At 49.5% G+C, this 22132-nt stretch overlaps 8 protein-coding genes across 8 annotated transcripts; 4 read left to right on the forward strand and 4 right to left on the reverse strand.

The window, feature by feature from the left end:
* Window positions 1-408: 408 nt before the first annotated feature.
* MGYG_01533 (fibronectin type III domain-containing protein) lies at window positions 409-3956 on the reverse strand (the record flags this gene model as incomplete). Its single annotated transcript, XM_003177410.1, has 4 exons — window positions 409-2364; window positions 2472-3487; window positions 3558-3751; window positions 3838-3956. 4 exons carry the CDS (start codon window positions 3954-3956, stop codon window positions 409-411), a joined length of 3285 nt encoding a protein of 1094 aa, XP_003177458.1.
* A 1678-nt stretch (window positions 3957-5634) lies between these two features.
* Window positions 5635-8004, forward strand: MGYG_01534 (lipin-1; the record flags this gene model as incomplete). Its single annotated transcript, XM_003177411.1, has 4 exons — window positions 5635-5743; window positions 5809-5879; window positions 5960-7041; window positions 7104-8004. 4 exons carry the CDS (start codon window positions 5635-5637, stop codon window positions 8002-8004), a joined length of 2163 nt encoding a protein of 720 aa, XP_003177459.1.
* An 802-nt stretch (window positions 8005-8806) lies between these two features.
* MGYG_01535 (transcription initiation factor TFIID subunit 9) lies at window positions 8807-9634 on the forward strand (the record flags this gene model as incomplete). The annotated part of the gene is made up of 1 exon (XM_003177412.1): window positions 8807-9634. The coding sequence occupies one exon, from the start codon at window positions 8807-8809 to the stop codon at window positions 9632-9634; it is 828 nt and encodes a 275-aa protein (XP_003177460.1).
* Window positions 9635-10074: 440 nt separating this feature from the next.
* Window positions 10075-10615, reverse strand: MGYG_01536 (hypothetical protein; the record flags this gene model as incomplete). Its single annotated transcript, XM_003177413.1, has 2 exons — window positions 10075-10343; window positions 10453-10615. 2 exons carry the CDS (start codon window positions 10613-10615, stop codon window positions 10075-10077), a joined length of 432 nt encoding a protein of 143 aa, XP_003177461.1.
* Window positions 10616-10984: 369 nt separating this feature from the next.
* MGYG_01537 (U3 small nucleolar RNA-associated protein 11) lies at window positions 10985-11835 on the forward strand (the record flags this gene model as incomplete). Its single annotated transcript, XM_003177414.1, has 2 exons — window positions 10985-11080; window positions 11152-11835. The coding sequence occupies 2 exons, from the start codon at window positions 10985-10987 to the stop codon at window positions 11833-11835; spliced, it is 780 nt and encodes a 259-aa protein (XP_003177462.1).
* Window positions 11836-12098: 263 nt separating this feature from the next.
* On the reverse strand, window positions 12099-14825 carry MGYG_01538 (histidine biosynthesis trifunctional protein; the record flags this gene model as incomplete). The annotated part of the gene is made up of 3 exons (XM_003177415.1): window positions 12099-12292; window positions 12361-13929; window positions 13985-14825. 3 exons carry the CDS (start codon window positions 14823-14825, stop codon window positions 12099-12101), a joined length of 2604 nt encoding a protein of 867 aa, XP_003177463.1.
* Window positions 14826-15200: 375 nt separating this feature from the next.
* MGYG_01539 (hypothetical protein) lies at window positions 15201-16127 on the reverse strand (the record flags this gene model as incomplete). The annotated part of the gene is made up of 1 exon (XM_003177416.1): window positions 15201-16127. The coding sequence occupies one exon, from the start codon at window positions 16125-16127 to the stop codon at window positions 15201-15203; it is 927 nt and encodes a 308-aa protein (XP_003177464.1).
* Window positions 16128-19748: 3621 nt separating this feature from the next.
* On the forward strand, window positions 19749-21787 carry MGYG_01540 (mannosyl-oligosaccharide 1,2-alpha-mannosidase IB; the record flags this gene model as incomplete). The annotated part of the gene is made up of 8 exons (XM_003177417.1): window positions 19749-19975; window positions 20082-20295; window positions 20375-20494; window positions 20552-20603; window positions 20667-20919; window positions 20984-21389; window positions 21465-21639; window positions 21705-21787. The coding sequence occupies 8 exons, from the start codon at window positions 19749-19751 to the stop codon at window positions 21785-21787; spliced, it is 1530 nt and encodes a 509-aa protein (XP_003177465.1).
* Window positions 21788-22132: the final 345 nt, after the last annotated feature.

Below are 22132 nucleotides of genomic sequence, written 5' to 3' on the forward strand. Positions count from 1 at the left end.
ATCCGCGGCCATCAATCCGTATCACAATCCAGGTGTTTGGCAGCAGCACGTCGCTTTGCTCGAAATTCTTCACATACTCATACCTATCACGTTGTTAGTTGGGTCAATAATGGATAGAAGCGTCGTACTTTGAATTAGCCATTTATGCAAGTTATGCGAGTGTTTGGTCGTGTATCCCGCATATGATATAGATCTTTTAAACGTCTTGTTTGAATTTCGCCAGAGAATTCAAGCGCATAACTAATGTTGATTTTGATAGCGCGGGGCTTAGTCATGACTAACCATTTAGCAGCTACTCCGTCAGACATTGATTCAAACATCGAGATATTGAACGAGAAGCTCAGCTATGAATAGTATTCTTTATTCATCAAGGGATATAAATTTTTCTATTCCAAAAGAGGCTATATATCATGTATCTTCGGACACTGACTCGTCTCCTGTCTCGCTCGCTATCCCACTGGATTCACTCGGCGCTTTCTCTGTCTTTTTTGACTTGCGCATGAACCCAAACCCGAGGCTTCCTTTGCTAGATTTCTCCCCGGATTTATCACCAAGTGATATGGCGCTCTCGTTGCTTTTATCCAGGTGCATCTCACCAATGCCCTCGCCGTCAGCCTCGCCTTGTCCGGATGAGTCTCCCTTCTTAGAGAAGAGGCTGGCCCGATCCTTCCAGGGCATGTTAAACTTGCTTGAGCTTCCTTTGCGGGTGAGTTTCTGGATAAATGATTCCTTTGTGCTGACTGATTCAGATGGAGTAGCGGAGGGAACTTGCTCTAGGGATTCGTGAGACTCGGTGGTTGCTGTTCGGATGGATCGAGAATCCTTAGAGCGCCGAGAGGCAGGTGGTGACAGTTCTTCGTGAGCGGAGTCTTCTCCACGAGACTTCGGAGGCTCTGAGTCCTTTGACTTTGGCCTGTCTAGTTTCTTACCAAAAAATGTTGTGAAGGAGGGTGCGGCAGGGTTTAGTTTTGGGGTGACAGGGCGATGGGAGGATGGAGGTCGAGTTCCAATGGGAGCTTGAATAGGTCTCTGTGGCTCATATGGAGCTTCATCGTACTCTAATTCAGTAGGTAGACCGAGAGGCAGGTGGCCTGTTGAACCTACTTGTATTGAAGGGCGACGAGACTGGTTCCGTGACCATGCAGTCGGGGATATCCAATCATGCCCAGAACTGCCGGCCTTGTCGGATGAGGGCCATCCAAACGGCTGATTCTCCATTGTCGGTCGTGGAAGGGCGTTTTCAAACGAATAAGTTGAGGAAGGTCGGGGAGATAGAGAATTTCGTCGAACAGTCCCAAGAATAGAGGGGTCTATCGGGTCATGGCGAGGGCTGAATTGGTTATACCCTTTGCTTGCATCTGGTGAATTGAGTGGTGGCTGATTGTGGTTAGGGGAAACTCCAGAACCATGTCTTCCAGAGGTGAAAAAACTAGGGAACATTGCCCGTCTCCCTGCAGGTAGACGGTCAGAGGAGCTGTCACCCGTGAGATGCGACGTATTGTTACGTGGGAAGAGGGTGGTCATTGGATTCGCCCAGTTTGTGGTGTAGCTCAAACGACGGCGTCTCGTGCCTATAGGATCAAACTCGTCATCCAGATTTCTTGGGAATGACTGACTTTGACCCGTCTTGAGGCTTCCAAGTAACGGGGGTCCGTCAGCCATGGTCTTACCCCTTTGGCGATTAAACCCAAAAAGCCCCGACAGCCGTCTGGATGCGCTCTGAGCTCCAGTTGGTGGGGGCTGGGATGACCCGGGTATGGTGGTTTGACATGTGTTACGATCGGTATCATGAAGGTTGTTTAAACTGCCATGGGGACTGGCAAAGATGCTTGTGGGATCGCTGCCAGATGAAAGGGGCGACGGCGAATTGGGTAGAAGTCCTTCAAATGGAGCAGTAGGAGCCACTGAAGTAGGAATTGTAGGGAAGGGAGTGATTTCTAATTCTTCGCCAATACTTTGCTCTTCGTCTCCAAGGAGATCAGAAGGCAGTAATGCATCGGCGCGAGGGCTCATGGGTGGATTTTCAGTATCAGTACGGACCGGGCTGGTTTCATCCGCAGGATCTGCGATGGTCATCCCATTATTGATATTAAAAAAAGCAGGGCCAGACGTGAAGGTTGGGGAGTTAGTCCCAACCTGGCCATAGTTCGGATTCGAGAACGCTGTATCAACCAAGGGAAAGCTAATAGGTGACGACATGTTGCTGGTAAGAGAGCTCCGATGGCGGTTACGCCTACGACTGCTTGTTCTTCTATTAAGGGCCAAGTCAGGAGTAGCAACTGGGCCAAACGGCCCAGGGGTATTAGCCCATTGGGCATTTGTCCACTGCAGCCTGTCTTGAGCCTCATAGTACTGTTGTTGGGCCTAATAGGGAGTTAGAATGGTGAAATGCCTTTCTGAAAAAAAAAAAAAAAAAAAAAAAAAAAAAAAAAAAAAACAATTGGAACTGCGTATCGCCCTTTATCACCTACCTGAGTGTGTACGTTCATGAGAGACGCATACTGAGAACGGAGGCCTGCCATTTTCCCATCCCAAAACTGTTCTGGTTCTCTCTCCACGCGTTCCAATTCTCTGCCTTCTTCATTGTCATCGGCCCCGGGACGCCGTCTCTCCTCCTCCAAAGCCTTGATGCGGCTCCCCGTGACCTTGATGTCTTCGTCAATCTGCTTCATGTCGCCTTGCTCCTCTGCGATTTTGCGCCGGTATTCTTCTAATTTGGTAGTGGACTCTTCCTCAATGCGGGTTTTCTCCTTCTCCAGGTTGACAAGTTCATCCCGTATTTCAACTTCCCTCTCGTCCCATCTAGCGATATCCTCACTTCGCTTCTTCCGTTCAGCTTCTCTCTGCTGCAGGAGCTTTTCCCGTTTGCTTTTCTCACTCTGAACCGTCCGGTTGACGCTTTCCAGTTTGTTGATATGTTTCCGTAGATCGCCGGTAGCATCATCTTTCTCCTTGACTCGCTGCTTTAAGTCATTTCTCTGGTCCTCCAGTTCACGTAGAAGCTGCTCGTATTCCTTGTCTTCCTGGGCTAGCTGCTTATCCAGAGACTCATTTTCTTGCTGCAGCACTTTCAGCCGTTCAGCCAGCTGCTTTAAAGAGCCTTCATGTTCGCCAGCCCCTGCAACCTCCCCATCATCTAACGTTTGCGGGCTATTGCTGTCCTGGGCCGATGTCGATCCAATAGACCTTCTCCCTGCACCAGAGCGTTTAGCTTGCGCTGCTCCACCGCTGTGTTCTCTTGACATGACGGGTGCAGAAGGAGAGACGATTGTGGCAGCCTTGGGCACATAGGCTTGAATAAGAGGAGGTCCACGGTTTTCATGATCTTGTTCGGGAGGGAATGATCCTAGGCCGGTGCGGATATGGAGAATAGCGCTGCAGGTCTGGAAATTGGCCGAGCTGATTGCGATTACACATATATGATATATATGGCTGGGCTGAAGGTTGAATATGGAAACGGCCGTCTCGGAGCGTTTTGTTTCGCCAACTGGCACCATGCTGTCAGCGCACTGTCTCCGACATTGCTGTCACGAGACAAAGAAGCAGGCTGAACTCACCTCTGATCCCATTCACCTGGACCGCATGCTTGTGGACGGAGTTTTGCAGCTCAGGATATTTCCAGGCTATCCGTATATCTGTGGCTCCTATCTCTTCCAGAATCACTTCGGGAGTGGGAGGAATGTCTAGGCCGAGTTTTTCAACAAGTAGCTCGTTCGGCGTGAGGCAGACTTGATATGCGCGGTAGGTGAGCCTATAAGCCGGCACAAGAAACACACATCAAGATTAGCTGAGTACACAGGAAGAAAGACATAAGCCTCAGAAAGGCATTAGACCTACCACATCAGCGCCCATAGGATCGAGCTGGCAATGAACAGCGCCATTGCACCCTGGACTCGTACCTGGGGGACACCGGGATAGGCGTCTGCCACCAGGCGCAGCGACTCGTATCTCCCCATGATGAACGCCCCATTAAAAACGAGCGAGGGAACCGGGGACTCCTGACGCAACCCAGCTCATCTCCGCACTGCAGAACCGGTTCAAAAGCGTCTTCCTTGCTCGCGCGAGTTGCTCGGCTTCGTCTTTTGCTCGCTTTTGGTCGTTTTGATATTTTGCGGATTAAAGATTTAGCTTGCCGAGGTACATGCTGACTAAGCAGGAGCTCTGAAGGAAAGAAGCAAAAGATGAGACGAAAGCAAAGATAGAAGAGACAGAAGAGACAGACAGGAAGATGGCGGATGGACTGGCTGTACGGAGTATTACGGGGATGCGGCGTCTTCGCCTGTTGACCTGGCGCGGCTGCTGCCTAGCTGTGGTGTTGATACACTAGTTGATCATGGAGTACTGCAAATACGATGTTGATAGAACGATGTCCCCGAACCACTGCCTGGACAGCGAGATGGTAGTTATTCGGTAGCTTCCTACGTAGTTACTTTGTATAGCAGACGAAGCGAAGGTCTGGCTTATCGTTTCCCTGTTCGATACTTGTTGAGGCCGAGGTCAGCCACCACAGAGCCTCATCCGTCCGTCCCTGTCGGCAGCTCCTGTCGGCCCAGCGAGACATCAAATCGGCTCCTCCTCGTCGCTGCCAGGGCGAGAGCTAAGCATCCATCTCCGGCCACCAGTGGCGTTCTCACATGAACATCTTCCACTTGCCCCCGAAGCCCACCAGGTGATGTTGAATGTTGACGGAGTGCTCCGTACTTCGTCTTCCGTAGACACCGGTAACCGCACGGCAGTCAGCAAAGCAGCAGCAGCAGCGACAGGCCAGTCATGTCTCGGAGGATAACTACTGGTTGTTGCTGTGCGTTCGGAGGCAGCCAACCGGATGAGGGCAGGACAGCCATGCAGCGAGCAAGGGAAACTGTGACGATGCCAGGATCAGTGGAATGCTAAGACCAGGACTGCTTAGCACCGTCATCGGGGCCGTCTAGAATGTGTCTCGAATGTAACCATCCATGCCACGCCTTCGGTTTCACAGCGAGTTACTCCATACGTAGGTCAGGAGACGCAGCTCGACAGACAGACAGAAGACGCTGTGGTTAACTGTTAGCAGACGCAGCAGAGAAAGGAACCGGAGACCAACCGTCAAGCAAGGGCGCCTCACTCCTGCCTGCAGGACTGTTGTATAACTACTCTCTCCGTACTCCCTCCGTCTAGGCTCGAGATCTGCCCTTGTAGCGTCTCAACAGAAGGACAGCTGCCGTGTTTAGCGCCACTTGCCCAGTTGTAAGGCTGTCGGCTTTGTCTCGCCCCTCGACTATATAAATCGGTCTCAGGTCTCAAGTTAACTCGCCTGCTAAGCCCTGCGCTGTGATCCTCGTTAAGCCCGTCAAGCCAGTAACCGCTAACTACGGAGCAACTAGCAGAGTCAAGTCGTTTTTGCTTCTTCTTCTTCTTCTTCTTCTTCTTCTTCTTGCGCCGAAGCGACCCGCAAACTCTCGCGTCACATGTTCGTCTTCGCTCGACGGCCTCAACATATGCGACTCTCGATCTCAACCTCAACCCCAGCTTCAACTTCAGCATCGCCAGCTTCGTCTTCGTCTTTCGCTCGCTCTTCTCTCGCTAGACTCTGAGGTTCTCTCCCGGTGCGGTCTTCTGTAACTCGTCTTCGACTTCACATGCCGAGCTAGCGGGATGCAGTACGTCAGAAGTATCAGCGGTTCGGTATCTAAGACATGGAACTCAATCAATCCGGCCACCCTCAGCGGTGCCATCGACGTGATAGTCATTGAGCAAGAAGACGGTCAGTCTCTCTTTGTGCGTTAGTTAGATACTGGTATAAGCTGTTACTGACTGTCTCAACTGCAGGAACACTTGCATGTTCGCCGTTCCATGTCCGTTTCGGCAAATTCTCCCTGCTTCGACCGTACGAGAAGAAGGTAGGCCGCCTGGCCCCCAACAACAGAAAGAATTCAAATGAAAAAAGGTCGAAAATATTTGCTAACCAGCGATTCTCCAGGTCGAGTTCAGTGTCAATGGGGTCAAGCAAGACTATGCAATGAAACTCGGGGAGGGCGGGGAAGCCTTTTTCGTATTTGAAACCACTGGCGACGTCCCAGAAGACCTGCAGACTTCTCCCGTCATATCACCCGCTATCAGCCCGCAGTCGTCGCCAGAAGGGACCAGTAACAGCAGTGCCTACAACCTACAAGAACCCGAGTACCTCGACCTTACCTCAAAGTCGTCTACCCCTCCGAAACAGCCACGCGCGATAACGGAACCCCTCTTGAATGGCGAGGCTGAGCCCCCTTCGCCTATCGCAAAGAATGCCCACGAAATAGGCCATAAGCTAGACAGGTCTCGGTCCGATGACCTGCTGGACGCAGGCCGTGCAAATGGCCTGGGTGCAAACAGTTCACCGCAGACCACGCGGTCCCAGAGTCCGCCCCCAATATCCCGCCAAGAGGCATACTCTAGAGCCATTTCGCTGTCCAAAAAGCTATCTGGGTCCAATATTCCTTCCAAGGTCACCGAGAGCGGTGACCTAATGCTTGATATGACCGGATACAAAAGTAGTGAAGACGATGCCCTGAGAGCAGAGGTGGTAGCCCGTAAGATTCTGGCCGAAGAGCTGGAAGGAAACTACGATATCGGTGCCTTGATTGGAGCTGATGAGCACGGCAACCTGTGGATCTACAGTAGTGAAGAGGCCAAGGAGGCCGCTGGTCGTAAGGCTTCCTATAACACTATCCAGCACCATAACGGTATGGCAGACGACGCCATATCGGACCCAGGATACCAAAGCGACAATGATCAGCTAGACTATAATAACCACCCACAGAAACACCACCGTTCTCAGTCGGATGCGCAACTAGAATACCCTACCCCGCCGCAAACTCCAACAGATAAGCAACAGGAAAACGGCCGTAGCTATGCGAAGACCTTGCGGTTAACGAGCGACCAGCTTAAGGCACTCAACCTCAAGCCTGGTGCAAACCCGATATCGTTTAGCGTCAACAAGGCCGTCTGTCCCGCTACCATGTACCTATGGAGCTACAAGGTTCCCATTGTCATCTCAGACATCGACGGGACCATCACCAAGTTAGTTATATCCTCCCCTACTTCCTATGTCTAGGTCATGCTCCTCTAACGTCTTCTCATAGGTCTGATGCTCTCGGGCATGTTCTAAACATGATTGGTCGGGACTGGACCCATCTCGGTGTTGCGAAGCTCTACACTGACATTGCGAGCAATGGCTACAACATCATGTACCTAACAAGTAGATCTACCGGCCAGGCGGACACCACCCGAGCATATCTCAAAGGGATTTTGCAGGATGGATATAAGATCCCCCAGGGCCCAGTGATCATGAGCCCTGACCGAACAATAGCCGCACTACGGCGTGAGATATACCTCCGCAAACCGGAAGTATTCAAAATGGCCTGTCTGCGCGATATCCTTAGTCTTTTTGAAGGGCGTCAGAATCCCTTCTATGCCGGATTCGGTAATCGCCTTACCGATGCACTCAGTTATCGATCCGTTAATATCCCCTCAACCAGGATATTTACCATCAACTCCAACGCAGAAGTCTCGCTTGATCTTCTCAGCTTAACCAAGTATAAGAGCAGCTACGTGACAATGAGGGAGCTGGTCGACCACTTCTTCCCGCCAGTCAGCACACTTGTGCAAGAAGGCGGCGAGGAGTTCACAGATTTCACATATTGGAGGGACCAGCCGAGGGAGCTAGACGAATTTTCGCTTACCGACACCGACGTCGGCTCAGATCGAGCTGACGATGACGATGAGTTTGACACCGATCACCGCAGCGGTATCCGCGAGACCTATATATCTCGCGACTCGATAGAGATTTCCGGCGATATGCATGATTCGATACATGACTCCGTATACGAGGACATGGACGATATCTCTGAAGAAGACGAATACGATGAAGAAGACGGCCGGCGGATGTCTGATGAGGTTCCTGCACCGTCAGGCGAAGATAACGATGATTCCGGGGTACCCAGGTCTCCGGCACGCACTCCCAGAACCCTTCCTGTCCGCTAGGGAGGTTGCACTGCTATATTAAGCCATCAAGTGGATGGCTGTGTATATTTTCTTTTTCTTTTTGACTATGATTGGCTGGCTGGCGCTCAGTCCTGGAGTTTCTCTTTCTGTTTTTCTATTACGTTCCTCATTCCTCTGGGAGGCCAGATATAGATAGGACTTTATACCCTCTTTTTTCGAAGGCCTACCGGGGACTCAACTCCCTGGCGTCATTGCTTCAGCATCTGGTGCATTCATGAGCGGGATTTTTTGGCGTGTTTCCCCTATTTACTCCTGTCTTGATATTGTTGCTGCTCTGTCCATAGTCGGGAACTTTGCCTGGCTCTGTGTTGTTAGTTCGGCGTAGACTCTAATAGAAATGTTTAATGTCACCATCTTCTCTGTCTACTCCATCACTCTCTTCTCCCTCTGGATCAATCAATTGTTTATAGAGTCTGTGGCAACTCAACGTACATAATTCTGCATAACCTTAAAACGTGTTACACGTGACCGGGGATCCGCGACTTCGAGATCGCAAAGAAACAGTTAGCTTGCGAGCTTCACTTTACATCTTCGTCTTGTATATCTTTTGATACTCACTCACACGGCTGAACGAGCTAGGTTTCTAGAGCTCACTGTTTCCTTTTCTCCTCAGTGTCATACTTGGTATTCTCTCAGCTCACGGCAAACACCAAGAACCACAATCCCCGCTTGCAGGCCAGGCGAGATATATGCGCTCTTCAGATAGCGGATAGCCACCATAACGAGACCTCCATAGAGCTCGTTCGGGCTTTGTCTAACCCTCGATATATCGTAATACAAGATGGCTTCACCCAGGCCTAATGCGACTCCTACGGCGGCACCATCTGCTCCTTCAACACAGCCAATTACGCCCCCTGCCGAACCTATACCATCAAACCCAGCTGCGCCAACAACCACTACCCCAGCGCAGATACCTTCTACTTCACTCCAAGATAGCGGCAAAAGCAGACGACCTCGAGATGCACGATTAATCCATATGCTATTGGCCTCGCTCGGCGTCACTTCCTATCAGGAACGAGTCCCGCTCCAGCTCCTTGATTTCGCATACAGATACACCTCTAGCACGTTACAAGACGCGGTATACCTGGCAACTGAGGGCTATCCTGGGGAACTACAAAAAGATGGCGGCGGCCGAAGCCATGCGCATCAAGATGGTAGCAATGGCGTTAGCCTAGGTGCGCTGCGAATGAGCATAGCTTCACGGTTGCACTATCAATTCCAGCCAGGCCTGCCCAAGGAATTCCTAATGGACCTTGCAGCGGAACGTAATAGGATTATGCTACCTGGTGTCTCGAGGGGACAAGAAGGAGGGTCAGGTAGCGCTACAGCTTCAGGACAGGAGACTATGATGGGTGGTATACGGCTGCCACCGGAGCGGTTCTGCTTGACAGGAGTAGGATGGGACATGAAAGGGGAATGGGAGAGTGAAGGCGAAGAGGAAATGGATGTGGATACGCAAGCTGCCGGCGCCGGTGCGTCTGCCGAAAAAGACGCAGAAGAAAGGGAAGAGGAAGACGATGATGAAGATGGGCGGATGGAAGACGTCTTTGGACATACTTCAACTGCGGATGCTGAAAAGGACGAAGACAAGACTATGACGGATGTCTGATTTTGCCTGACATTGGCCCGAACAGCGGGGGGGGAAAGCCCCGTCAACCAAGGCATTTCTAGCCTAAGCAAAGGAGTTAATCTAATATCGGCGTATTGGAGGGGAGTTTTAAAAACGGCACGTTCCAGGAGGCTTCTTAGTGGAGATCTATGAGATTTATTTTGTACAATATCTAATCATTATGTTTTCCAAATGGCACGTAGAGTATGAGCCAAACATTGACTCCTGTAACTCGTCCAAAGCAAAGATAAGGATAGCGTGCAAAGTTGACAGCAACCGGGTATATGGCTTGAGAAATTGCTCTTGCCAGAGACCGCATCCAAATGTATAGTACAATTAAACAGAAAGAAGAATAGCCCAATTCCAACCTGAAGTAACGCCGGGGAGTTGCAAAATATAACAATCGGTCCAGAAGAGTAACGTACGCCTATCATGGTTCCTCATGCACTCTTCGCGGCGTTGGCTGAAGCCCGCCTCTCCTCGTCCTTCTTCATCATCGCGATAACTTCCTGTCTTCGTTTTTCCGTCTCCTGCGCCTCTCTTTCTCGAGCTCTTAGTCTCTCCTCTCGACCGGCAAACCATTCTTCTCTCGCCAAATCTTCTACCTCTGGTCTGGCGTGAAGCACCATACAGGCGTTCATGGCAAGACGCTGCTTCCGACAAACCCACGTAGCGGTGACTGTACGATTAACTGCACATGCTGCGAATTCTAACATAACAGAAAAGAAACTGTTAGCTCAAATCAACCCTGATTACAATTATAATGTTGCCTGTGCAATGGGGTGTCTGTTGCCAATGAATCCAACCACAATGCTTACCTTTTATTACCGGATCACAAAGCCCCCTAACTTTCTTATAATACGCCTGCTTGACTTCTGCCTCCTGAGTAGCAGACAGCGGCGTAGGATTCCGAAGGTCGACCTTCCGACGAGCTGGCGTTGGGGGGGTTTCTGGAGCCGACGGTGCGGCAGTGGTGGCCATCGCTGCTGGGTTTCAAGGAAAGGAGGCAAAATAAATGAGACCGGTATGTAGCTAGTCCATCCGCTAGAATTGAAGCTGACTGAAGGGCCGCTGACGACCTGGTCGTGGTGATGTTTAAGCTGTCATCGACATTTCGTTCATGCAATTGATATCACGACGTTAGTGAAAGCTCTTGGAGTTGGAAACTTTATTTTTTTTACGCTTATGAACTTTTATAAGGTCAAGTAAAAAAAATAAGTCAACAACTTCAAACAGCTTTGGCTCTTTCGCTTTTTATTTTAACACTACTCTCGGGCCCAGGGCAGACAGATACCAGGCTATATTTACCCTAAGGCGTTTACATATATCTTCACGGTTTGAACGGTCACCATGTCGTCCATGCGAAATGCCGTGCAGCGGCGTGTGCATCGCGAAAGAGCACAGCCCGCTGCCCGTGAGAAATGGGGTCTCCTAGAAAAGCACAAGGTGATAAGATTCTAGGTCTATACATCCTGGCGAATACAGGTTCGATCGACTAACAGTGGGTGGAAATGTAGGACTACTCCCTTCGAGCCAAAGATTATAATCTCAAAAAAGCACAGCTACAACGCCTGAGAGAGAAGGCGCGAGACCGTAACCCAGATGAATTTGCCTATGGAATGATGTCAGAGCGCTCTAAAACACATGGGAAACACGGAGCTAGGGAATCAAAGTCCTTAAGCCATGCGACAGTGAGCCTTTTAAAGACACAGGATGCCGGGTATTTGCGAGTAGTGGGAGAACGAGTTCGAAGACAGCTTGCACAAACCGAAGAAGAGGCCGATCTACAGAAAGGAATCCAAAAAGCAGAAACCCTAGGCGGGAAGAAAGTCATTTTTGTCGATTCAGTGGAGGAGCAACAGCAGGAGAAAGCACACAGGGATGAGCAGGAAGATGATGAGGAAGAAGAAGATGCCTCTAGGGAACTGACTGCTGATGAATTGAAGCAAATGGCCAAGACAATGTCCAAGAAACAACTTGAAGCCGAGAAGCGAGTGAGAAAAGAGCTTTTTGTTGCTCGGCGGTTGAAAGAGAAAGCTGTTGAGGCCCGGTTAAAGAAGCTTGAAACCCTCAAGCAGCAGCATGCGGATATTTCTGCCGCAGAGGAGGAGTTGGCTCTGCAGAGGGCAAAGATGGCCAGATCTGTAGGGGGTGTGAACAAAAATGGCGTCAAATGGAAGGTTAGGGAGAGGAAGAAATAATTATTTGGATCTTTTGCGCCTGAATAACGAGATTACGAATTTTCTTCTGGCGTTCGATTGGGGTTAAAAAAAGGTAGTGTAATTATCGAATCAATATTGACATCAAAGTATATCAAATGCCAGCGATTCGGGAGGGAAAAAAAAAAGTTACTCAGAAGGTTGGAATCAAAAGATATAAACGGACAAAATCTACGAAATACCACCATACTCAACCTCCATCCTGCCATTTAAATGACTTCACAAGAGGTCATCATGCCCAAACTTCACTGACCGTCTATTGCGGCCATGCGAATGGAAACCGCTCGTCGATGCGCATCCAAACCTTCTACCGAAGCCAGCTGCATCACGGCACTTGATACGTTGCGCAAACCTTCGGCCGTCAAGTTGGAGCTTGTGATGTGCTTTACAAAGGACGCAAGATTCACCCCGGAATACTGCTTTGCGTATCCATAAGTTGCTAGAAAATAACATCATTAGCCGTTTTTGACTTTAGGGATAGGTGTGTAAGGAATCGAGTATACATACGTAGGGAATGGTTGACGCCAGCAGAGTAATCACCAACACTCTCAGGAGTCCATTCGCCAATAAAGACACTTCCAGCATTTTGTACAAGCGGAACAACATCTGCTGCATTTTCGAGTTGAAGAATCAAATGCTCAGGAGCATACTCGTTGCTCAACGTCATGGCCTCCTCCACGTCCTTGACAACAAAGGTCACGGAGTGGGAGATTGAGCCTCTAACGATATCTACTCGCGGTAGAGCCATAGCCTGTGAGTGAAGCTCATCTTCGATGGCTTTAAGCTCGGCTTCGTTCAAGTCGATTGCAATAAGTATGACCTGAGAATCAACGCCGTGCTCTGCTTGACTAAGTAAATCTGACGCAACGAAGGCAGGGTTTGCATGTTTATCAGCAATAACAAGTACCTCACTGGGCCCGGCGGGCATATCAATGCCCACGCCGGCCGAGGTATCGTTTGATACAAACATCTTTGCAGCCGTTACGAACTGGTTTCCTGGGCCAAGGATCTTGTCAACTTTGGTAATGCTCTCCGTGCCGTAGGCCATGGCTGCCACAGCCTGAGCTCCACCAGCAAGCACGATGCTATCTGCTCCGACCTTTTTGGCAATGTATACGATCTCTGGAGAGATACTGCCGTCTGATCGTGGCGGAGATGCAAAAATGATATTTTTGCATCCAGCAACCATGGCGGGAACACCTAGCATAAGCGCCGTTGAAGGCAGCACGGCCGTGCCTCCGGGTATGTACAGGCCGACCTTTCCAATGGGACGGACAAAACGTGAGCAGACGACTCCTGGCATTGTTTCGACGGATAATGGCTTTTCATCCTGCTGGGCGGCGTGAAAGCGGCGGATATTTTCGTAGCTAACGTCAATGGCCGCCTTGGTCTCAGGGGACAGTTTCATCAATTCTTCGGGGAATGGAGCAAGAAGCACGGGTGACGTTAGGGAGGTAGCCTTTTCGAATTTATGGGTATATTTTAGAACCGCGGCATCTCCATTTTGCTGAACATCTTGGATAATTGGGCGAACGAGGTTGACAACTGCATCATTGGATTTTTGGGAAGGTCTTTGCAGCGCCTCTTTGACAGTCCCCGGTTGGGTAGACGCAGTGACGTAGCATTTCATTGTGATCTTGCCATCTACTTCTATCGCTTGAGGCTTGGGTTTGGTATCCTCTTTAGCTGCCTCCTTAGAACCGCCCTTGGTGCTAGCCAGGCCGAGTTTCTCTGACCAACCCGGTTTGGCGTCCCCCTGTCTCCTCTTCACCTTTAGACTCTTCAAGTCAAGGTTTCTCTCAACATCTTCAAGAGAAACACCAGAAGCAATACACTTTGTGAGCGCAAAGTAGATTAAATCAGCGGCTTCCGAGGCAACTTCCTCCTTCTTGGATGCTTGACATAGCTCTTCAGCTTCTTCCATTATCTTGGCCTCTAACAACTTCGGGTCATTGAATAGACGCGAAGTATATGAGCCAGGAGGTGCACTCTGTTTCCGGGTTTGTAAAGTGTGTTGCAGACGGGAAAGGCCACTATATGCTCCAAAGCAGCTAGCTGTTCCGAGGTGGCAGAAACCTATATGACGGTATGTTAGTTTAAGTCCATAAAACTGGTAAGATGGTAGGCGAACCTCTTCCTTTCTGTCTAACTACAAAGACGAGGCAATCATTGTCACAGTCCAAGCCAATTCGGACCAGCTCCTGGGTGTCACCACTGGAAGCTCCTTTGTACCATAATCCGCGTTTCCGGCTCTGATACACTCCGGTCCCGGTCCGAACGGCTTCAAATATGCTCTTGTCACTGCTCCAGACAAGTCCCAAAGAAATTCCGCGCTCATCGGTAACAGTAGTAGCATATAATCCCGTGTTGCTATCTGGAACAGCTCCAGCAACCAAGAACTTCGCAGGTGAAAGCTCTTCTTTGTCTGCTGACAGAACTGTAGACGGGATAATGCTGACAACTCCTTCCTGCTCGTTAGCCAGAAGAGCAGTTTGCTTTGCCGAGGTATGGTAGGACCTGTAGACTGTCTTGACGGAGGATTCATCTGCCAACTCGGATATAACGGTATCCAATGCCTCTGACGAAGTGCAACTGACGCCAATATCTTTCCGCTCAGCAGCTTCGGCCACCCAATTCTTCAAATCAAGGACTTCCGAGGCCGATGACAAGAGCACCACTAGCCGTGAGAAAGGGACACTTTGCTCCTTTGACAGCGTCTTGAGCTGGTCAAGCGTTACAAAGGCAAGGATTGCTCCGGCGTTAAGAATGTCGACGATGTCTGCCACGTCTGTGATGGCTGTCGCATCAATGCAGACATCTAGCAGAGAAAAGTTCTCCCGAACAAAGGATAGAGCATAGTCAACGCTCGACGGCTTTATAAGAACTCTGCCAAAGTACGAGATCTGCTTGAGGCCAAGGCCTTCTGTAGAGCTTGACTCGGGTGTATGGGAGAGCAGAAAGGGCAGCGCCATCTTCAATCTGGTGGCTGGATCTCTGTTGTCTTCAAAAAAAGGCTTTCCTGCAAGCAGCACACTCAATTATCTGTTTCTCTATCCCTCTTCTATCGTTTGACTCCCTTTCTTCTGTCTGTCGTTGGTTTTTGTAGCAGGAGCTGGCGATGACTCCCACAAAACTGCTACGGTGGGGCACGAAAAGATAAGGAAATTAAGCTTTGCGGCGTCTGCCAGGGTTGGTTAATTTTACCGCGAAGCGGGGCAAGCGAGAAGTGTTATTGCCCAGGCACATAGACTTAGTAGACACTGCTGGATGTATACATACGTTATGGTGTATAGACAGGTGATGTACAGTGAGTTTGGTATCAGGGTCCTCTTAACGAGTAATCAAGTCTAATTATTGATTGAAGAAGCAGCATCTTCCTTACACGCTCTTTTCCAGTTCCCAAACAGCTCCTGCAGATATTTGTTCCACTCCTTTATTGCACCCAACGCAGCTGGCGTATCCGACGATGACCTGGCCATCAATTCGGCCTGACGTGGTACCTCAACGCTGAACGTGAAAATGGGTTCCCTCACACTCTTCACTTGGCGGAACGGCTCCAAGTACAACGACATGGCTTTGAAAATAGCTTCTATCCGTCGAGGGGCGCTGTACCGGAACCCGTCCGAGTGGACATGAAAATGAAGTTTGTGGAGGGTTGAGCCCTGGAGACGGTCTGCAATTACCCCGAGGTAGTTCAGTATCGGCTCACGAACATCATCGACATCGAATTCAACTAGAATCCTTTTGCTCTTCTGCCAGGAACCGGGGTCAGCAGACGGACACCGTTTTTCCATGATATATATATCCCCGGCCCAGAAATAGAATCGGCACAGGAGTTTTCGGTAGAGAAGGTCGCTTGTCTCTTTGAAAAGCTGTCGATTCAAGCGTGCTATGGTCAAAAAGGTGTGATGCGCAGAATAGATTTCGTACTTCCTCTTATATTCAGCAAGGACGAACGAGAAGATATGTTGGCGGAGTTCGATCGGCAGACGTAATATGTGACAAGGTAAAACGGTATTCTGGTGGTCGAAACAAAGCTGTATCTCGGTCCAGGGGATCTTCTTCATGCATTTGCGATTCTTTCCAACAGGTGCCTGGCAGCAAGTCACCACCTCTCCGAGCTTCTTATGAGCCCAGCAGACCGGAACTTCCTTACTCGCCGGGCAGGCACTCGCTGCATTTTTGCATTTTTTGGAAGAATATGTCAGAGCTGAGCATGCAGGTTTATGCTTCGTTGGAGATTTTGTTGGTCGTGGCTGTTTTGTGATGGCCATCTTCGCGCAACCGGTATACCTATATTACCCGATAATACGTTGATTCATATATTGGTGCCAATGAACCAGTGTTAAACGATGTAGGAGGTATGATGGTAGCATTCTACAGGCAAGTTATGGTCCGGAGCCAGAGGACTCAAATTTATAACGAATGTCCGACTAATGGTATTGCAAAGTCCGTCCATGTCGATGACAGACATGGCAATTTCAGGCTGAAAATGGGTAAAAATCATCAAGATTGCAGCCTGGGATACGACCATCAAATATCTAAAACTTCGCTGCTGCCTGTAAGGCGTAGTTAAATAACTACTAGGTAATTCGGTATAACCAATAAGGCGAGGTCGAGACGGAGGGGCCGTAATGCCAGGCGCGTCTGGGCAGAGCAAGGGGTAACTCGTTGGCTTATACTCCGTAGGGCGCAGCATGAACCAGAAGTAAATAATAAATAAATGAAAAAATAGAAAATAACCAGTTCCGAACTCTGAACAAGTATTTTCTCTCTCTACTAGAACGTCGAGAATCAATATATTCATATGCGTATTAACTAACTACGATGAGTTAAATATCAATCAACTCAAACTTGAATTCGGGACCTGCATGGAAATTTACACATAACTAGTTAAAGAGAGAAGCCGCCGCCGACATGATAGATCATTTAAATAACCGATAGAAGATATATTTTCAGGGCGGCGACGGATATTGCCTTGGTTTACTGGGTTGGATGGGTGGTTTGACAAGCGTACGCACTCGTCCGCCGGTAGGCTGTTGGCCCCGATTTGCCCAGGCTCCTCTGTGTGACATGGAAGTTAGTAAGGGAACTGGAGTTGGCAGGCAGTTAGTTAGCAGCCGTTTTTTTTTTACACCATGCAGTTTTGTCTCAACGAACTAGGCTGAGAGCTGGATAACATGTCCTTGGTATAGATCTATATCTTAACGTAGTACTCGGAAGGATGATATGAAGGATACCTACATATAACTAGGCACTTAAACTCAAGGCCCGGCATATGATAGTCACTTGATAGACCCGTCTGCATTTGGCCCCCGTCGACTTCCCCGGCCTGGTCAGTCTCAAGGCATGGGCAAGGGAAATTCACAACCGGGATCCGGAGACTAGACCGTGCTTTTACTAGAGGCAAACAACAGATGTTTTAATTGTTATATGCACTTACAGCTATGCATATGTCTCCTCCCACCCCTCACTGTTTGTCCTTCCTTGTGCTGACGCCTAGGTCCCCGTTGTGGTCATTCTCCGGCTGTATCGAACCGTTGGTAGGAAGGTGGCAGCTGCCCTCAGCCATCAACGTCAGGTTAATCCCCGAGCATGGGCGGGGTAACATGCATGCATGCATGTGTATAACGCTCTCGTCTCTCGTCGACAAAGAAGCCATCCGTAGCGACGGCACAGTGGTGGAGTGTGTGCGTGCCTTCATACTTAATAATGGACGGTTGGCGTGTGATCACTAGTGACTGGCGATCGCTGGCCCAACACAACAACCATCTCGGCCTAAGGACGAGATAGGGACGAGCTCGTCGGTGAGGATGTAATTCCGGACGGCGACCGGCCGAGGAAGAGAAGGCCGGCTGAACTGGGTTCATCTATCTTGGTCGCCTATGCATGACTTCATCGCATCATGACGGAGAAGCGGTAAGCGGAAGACCGTCATGCCTGAAAAGGCAGCCCAGGAGGACCCCCATAGCCAAACTCACTAGTTAAACTCTGGCGCGGGCTGTTTGCTAGTCGATATCAGTATATCAGGCGGTTTATGTCCAAGGCAATTGCATGCAGCAGCGGAGGGCCCTAAAAAATGTCTGTTGACCTTGCTGCAGCGAGTCAAAATCCTTGCTGGGCAAAATAAGCTATCAGTTAATATTCTCTCTTCTCTCTCCCACCCATCCATCGCCTTATCATGGCGGAGGAGAGGTCAGGGGTGCAACCTGTTCTGGTGTCCGTGATGCCTTGCCTTGGTTCTAACATGCTCCCTCGGCACAGCAGCATACGGTCGAGTGTTTGTAATGTATAAACGTAGGGAGTAGATCCACCAAACGACAGGAAAAAGGATCTTGAGCGTGTTTATTCCATCACGAGACACACACCAGGGTTGCCGACGGTCTTTGTGGGGTTGATGTATCTACACCATCGGATGTTGGTAGAGATGTTGCCGTCTTCGATAATGTGTCGTATGTACCCCGTACAGAGAAGAAAACGATAGCCAGCCAGCTACTGTATGTCCTGGTCTCGACCTTCTCTCGCCAGCAGCATCAAGAGTCAAGGACCAGGAACAGCAAGCCGGTCCATGTCATACATAACGGACTGATCCTGCCCGAGAGTTCAACAGGCAGCCATCGACCGGGGGGCACAAGAGAAGAGGAAAAAAGCAAAACGCCCCTTAAGTAACATTAGTTAACTGGCCAAGCGTGTCCCCCCTAGCCGCTGATCATTTTCAGGGGTAAAAATGTATGGAAAGTAAAGCAAAAAAGAAAAGGCACAAAGGCAAAAGACCAAAAATTCATGCTCGTAACTATGGAGCCGTGACATCAGGACAAGAGGCAGCCCTGGAGAAGCGCAGCGGATCACGATGGGCATCGAGGCAGAAGCCGCTTCTCTGGGTCTGCGTCTCGAGGTCTTCTGATATCTGTTTCGTGCGACACCCTACCGGCTTTATGGGGCACCAGGTGAACTGCTTGCTCTGTACGAGAGGGACGATGGACGATAGAAGAACTGGCAGCGATACGGAGTACCTTGAGTACCGATCTGTCTTCCGTCCCTGGCAACACTGCAGCAGGTAGACATATAGTTACGGAGCACAATCAGCGCTCTGTGAGAGCACCGCGTCCGGGATGCCTTGCCTTGCATCAACCGCTCCCCGGAACAATATATACACATCACCTCGTGGAACGGACAACAAAAAACATTGTTTCCTGTACTCCATAACTCCTGCTGCAAGGGAAAAGAAAGGAAATGAAATGAAAAACACGTCCGAAATGGCTGCCATGGTGGCTGGAATGAAGATCTCCTGACGGTCCAACTGCATGGAGATTAACACTAAAAAGCCAACGACGACGCCAACTGTGATATCTGTGATAGAAAACCGATCTGAGAGTTGCACTGCGGACATGCTACCTGACCAGGATATTGGTTTTTTTTTTTTTTCTTATTTTTCTTTTTCTTTGCTTTGCTTTGCTTTGCATGGCCAGGTGAGGAGCGAGCCAGGATGAAGCTCTGTTCCTGCCCGGGGGTTGGTGGACATGACCAAATTACTCGAAGGATATGCAAGATGCGAAGCAATCGAAGAAAACGAAGAAAAAAGAAAGAAAAAAGAGATGAAGAAGAGCTCCATGCCGATCAAGGGATATCGAGTTTAAGGAGTCCTCGGCTTGCTCTCCACACATCCACCTCCCGGTTGTTGGATGGATTGATAATTGATTGCTGCTGTTGAGCCTGGTATCTATCCCGTCGTGCCAGCAAGACAGTGATTGCATTCTCCTTATTTCTCTTCTTCGTATTATATATCATATCCCATTGTCCCTCTTTTGACCTCGCTCTCTTCTTCCCTTCCTTTCGTTCTCTCGTTTATACCAACCACTACGGAGTAGATACTGTGTATACGGATATCGCCAAAGATGAAGTCGTTATCACTCCTGGGCGTCTCCTCCCTCGCCCTCACCTCCCTCGCTCTGCCTACTGTGAACCAAAATCAGCTTCGATTCGAGTCTCTCGCCGACCTTGCCGATGCGGACAAACCGCGGGCTATCAAAGATGCATTCAACCATGCATGGAAAGGATATATGACCCACGCCTACCCAATGGACGAACTCCGGCCAGTGTCCAACGTAGGGACTAACCCACTGTACGATAATCCAATACCCTATTTATTTTCCCTTGTTGTATACGCATATATCGTTTACAATAACCGCCATTTAACGCCCCATACTTATTATGATTGTGTGTGTTAGGAACGGCTGGGGTGCCACGCCGGTCGATGCGCTTTCTACTGCTATCATAATGGGCTTGCCAGATGTCGTGGACCAGATCCTGGACCATGTTAGCAAGATTGATTTTAGCAAGACGGATGACCTCTGCAGTTTGTTCGAGACTACTATTCGCTACCTAGGAGGTTTGATCTCGGGTTATGACTTGCTGAAGAATTCGGGGGCAATGGATGTCGACGTATGTTCAACACCTTTCGTTTAGTTATGGGGAGATGTGCCATTACAAACTTCCAAATCACTAACTCTATGATATATAGTCCGAGAAAGTCGATGTCTTGCTTCAGAAGGCTGTAGAGCTTGCGGATGTCCTTAAATTTTCTTTTAACACTACTACCGGCATTCCCTCAAACACTCTGAATATTCCTAAGCAGACTACTGTAAGTCATTCGTTAACAATTTATAAAATGTGGCAGGATTGACACCGTTTAATGTAGGACGGCGCCACCAGCAACGGCCTTGCAACGGTCGGAACATTGGTCCTTGAATGTAAGACTCTGTCAGAACTTATAACCCTGCATTTCAAAACATCCAACTGACTCGCCCTTATAGGGACACGTCTCTCTGACTTGACCAACATGGAAGAGTACGGAAAGCTTGCCCAAAGAGCTGAAGAGCATTTGCTCGACCCCATGCCTCAGTCGAATGAGGTGTTCCCCGGTCTCGTCGGAGGAAGTATCAACATCAAGACCGGCGAGTTTGAGCGCGCCAGTGCTAGCTGGGAGGGCGGTGATGATTCCTTCTACGAGTATCTGATCAAGATGTACGTCTACGATCGTAGTGCATTTGGAAAGTACAAAGATAGGTAAGAATTCATACACCCGGTATCATCTGAAAGCGTTCAAACCAATTAACGCCGATATATGTAGATGGGTGCTGGCGGCCGAGTCGACTATTGAGCACTTGAAATCTTCCCCCTTGCTGCACCCTGACACCACGTTTGTCGGAGCCTGGGCAAACGGAGCATTGGTCAAGAGCTCCCAGCACCTTGCCTGCTTCGACGGAGGCAACTTCATCCTCGGTGGACGAGAGTTGAACCGACCTGACTTCACCCGATTCGGACTTAAGCTAGTCGACGGCTGCCACAAAACTTACGCCAACACTGTGACTAAGATCGGACCTGAATCCTTTGGCTGGGATGAGAAGAGGGTCCCTAGAGACCAAGCTTCCTTTTTTGCCAAGTCTGGTTTCTATATCAACAGCTCTGGTTATGTCTTGAGGCCAGAGGTCATAGAGAGCTTCTACTACGCATACAGAGTCACTGGAAACAAGAAGGTATATACACCCAATAGTTTTATATATGATTGCTCCTAGGTGACTGCCAGAACTAATACCGCTGCTTCCCAACAGTATCAACAATGGATCTGGGATGCCTTCGTGGCCATCAGTGAAGCCACTAAGACAGACAGCGGTTTTTCCTCCATCAGCAATGTCAACGCTCCAAACGGCGGGTCTAAGACCGACAGCCAACCTAGCTTCTTCTTTGCTGAGACCTTGAAGTACACCTATCTAGCTTTCGCTGAAGGTATGCTGCCTCAATGTTTATATCCTTTTCTATGCAGGGATAAAGTGCTAACGTGTTTTCTGTAGATGCCGACTGGCAGATTAGCCAAAGTGGAAGGGACAAGTTCGTCTTCAACACGGAGGCCCACCCATTCCGCGTCCGCAACTAGACTTCTCCTAACCAATTTCCTTTCACTGTACATATTATTCTTTGCGCTCTAAGACTGCCCGTCCTTTTCTACTTACCTCTTCTAATTCAGCGATATTATTACCTGCTCTTCTCTGCGTCTTTGCTCCTCTCTGCTCCCCCAGATCCAGTTCCTGAGTAGTAAGATTAATCATCTATTAATAAGCCAGGCCATTACCTCAGCCGATGACCAAGCGACTAAGCCTAACTGGCTCGGCTAGAAGCGGGATTGTCGCTGCTGAGACCGCGGCTAGCGTCTTACTGTCTATCCCCCACAGGGTCCCGATCGAGCAAGGAAAGCCGCCTAGAGCGTGCGCAGGGACGTTTG

This window comes from Nannizzia gypsea, genomic scaffold (assembly GCF_000150975.2).
Source record: "Nannizzia gypsea CBS 118893 supercont1.1 genomic scaffold, whole genome shotgun sequence".
NCBI classification, from domain to species: domain Eukaryota; kingdom Fungi; phylum Ascomycota; class Eurotiomycetes; order Onygenales; family Arthrodermataceae; genus Nannizzia; species Nannizzia gypsea.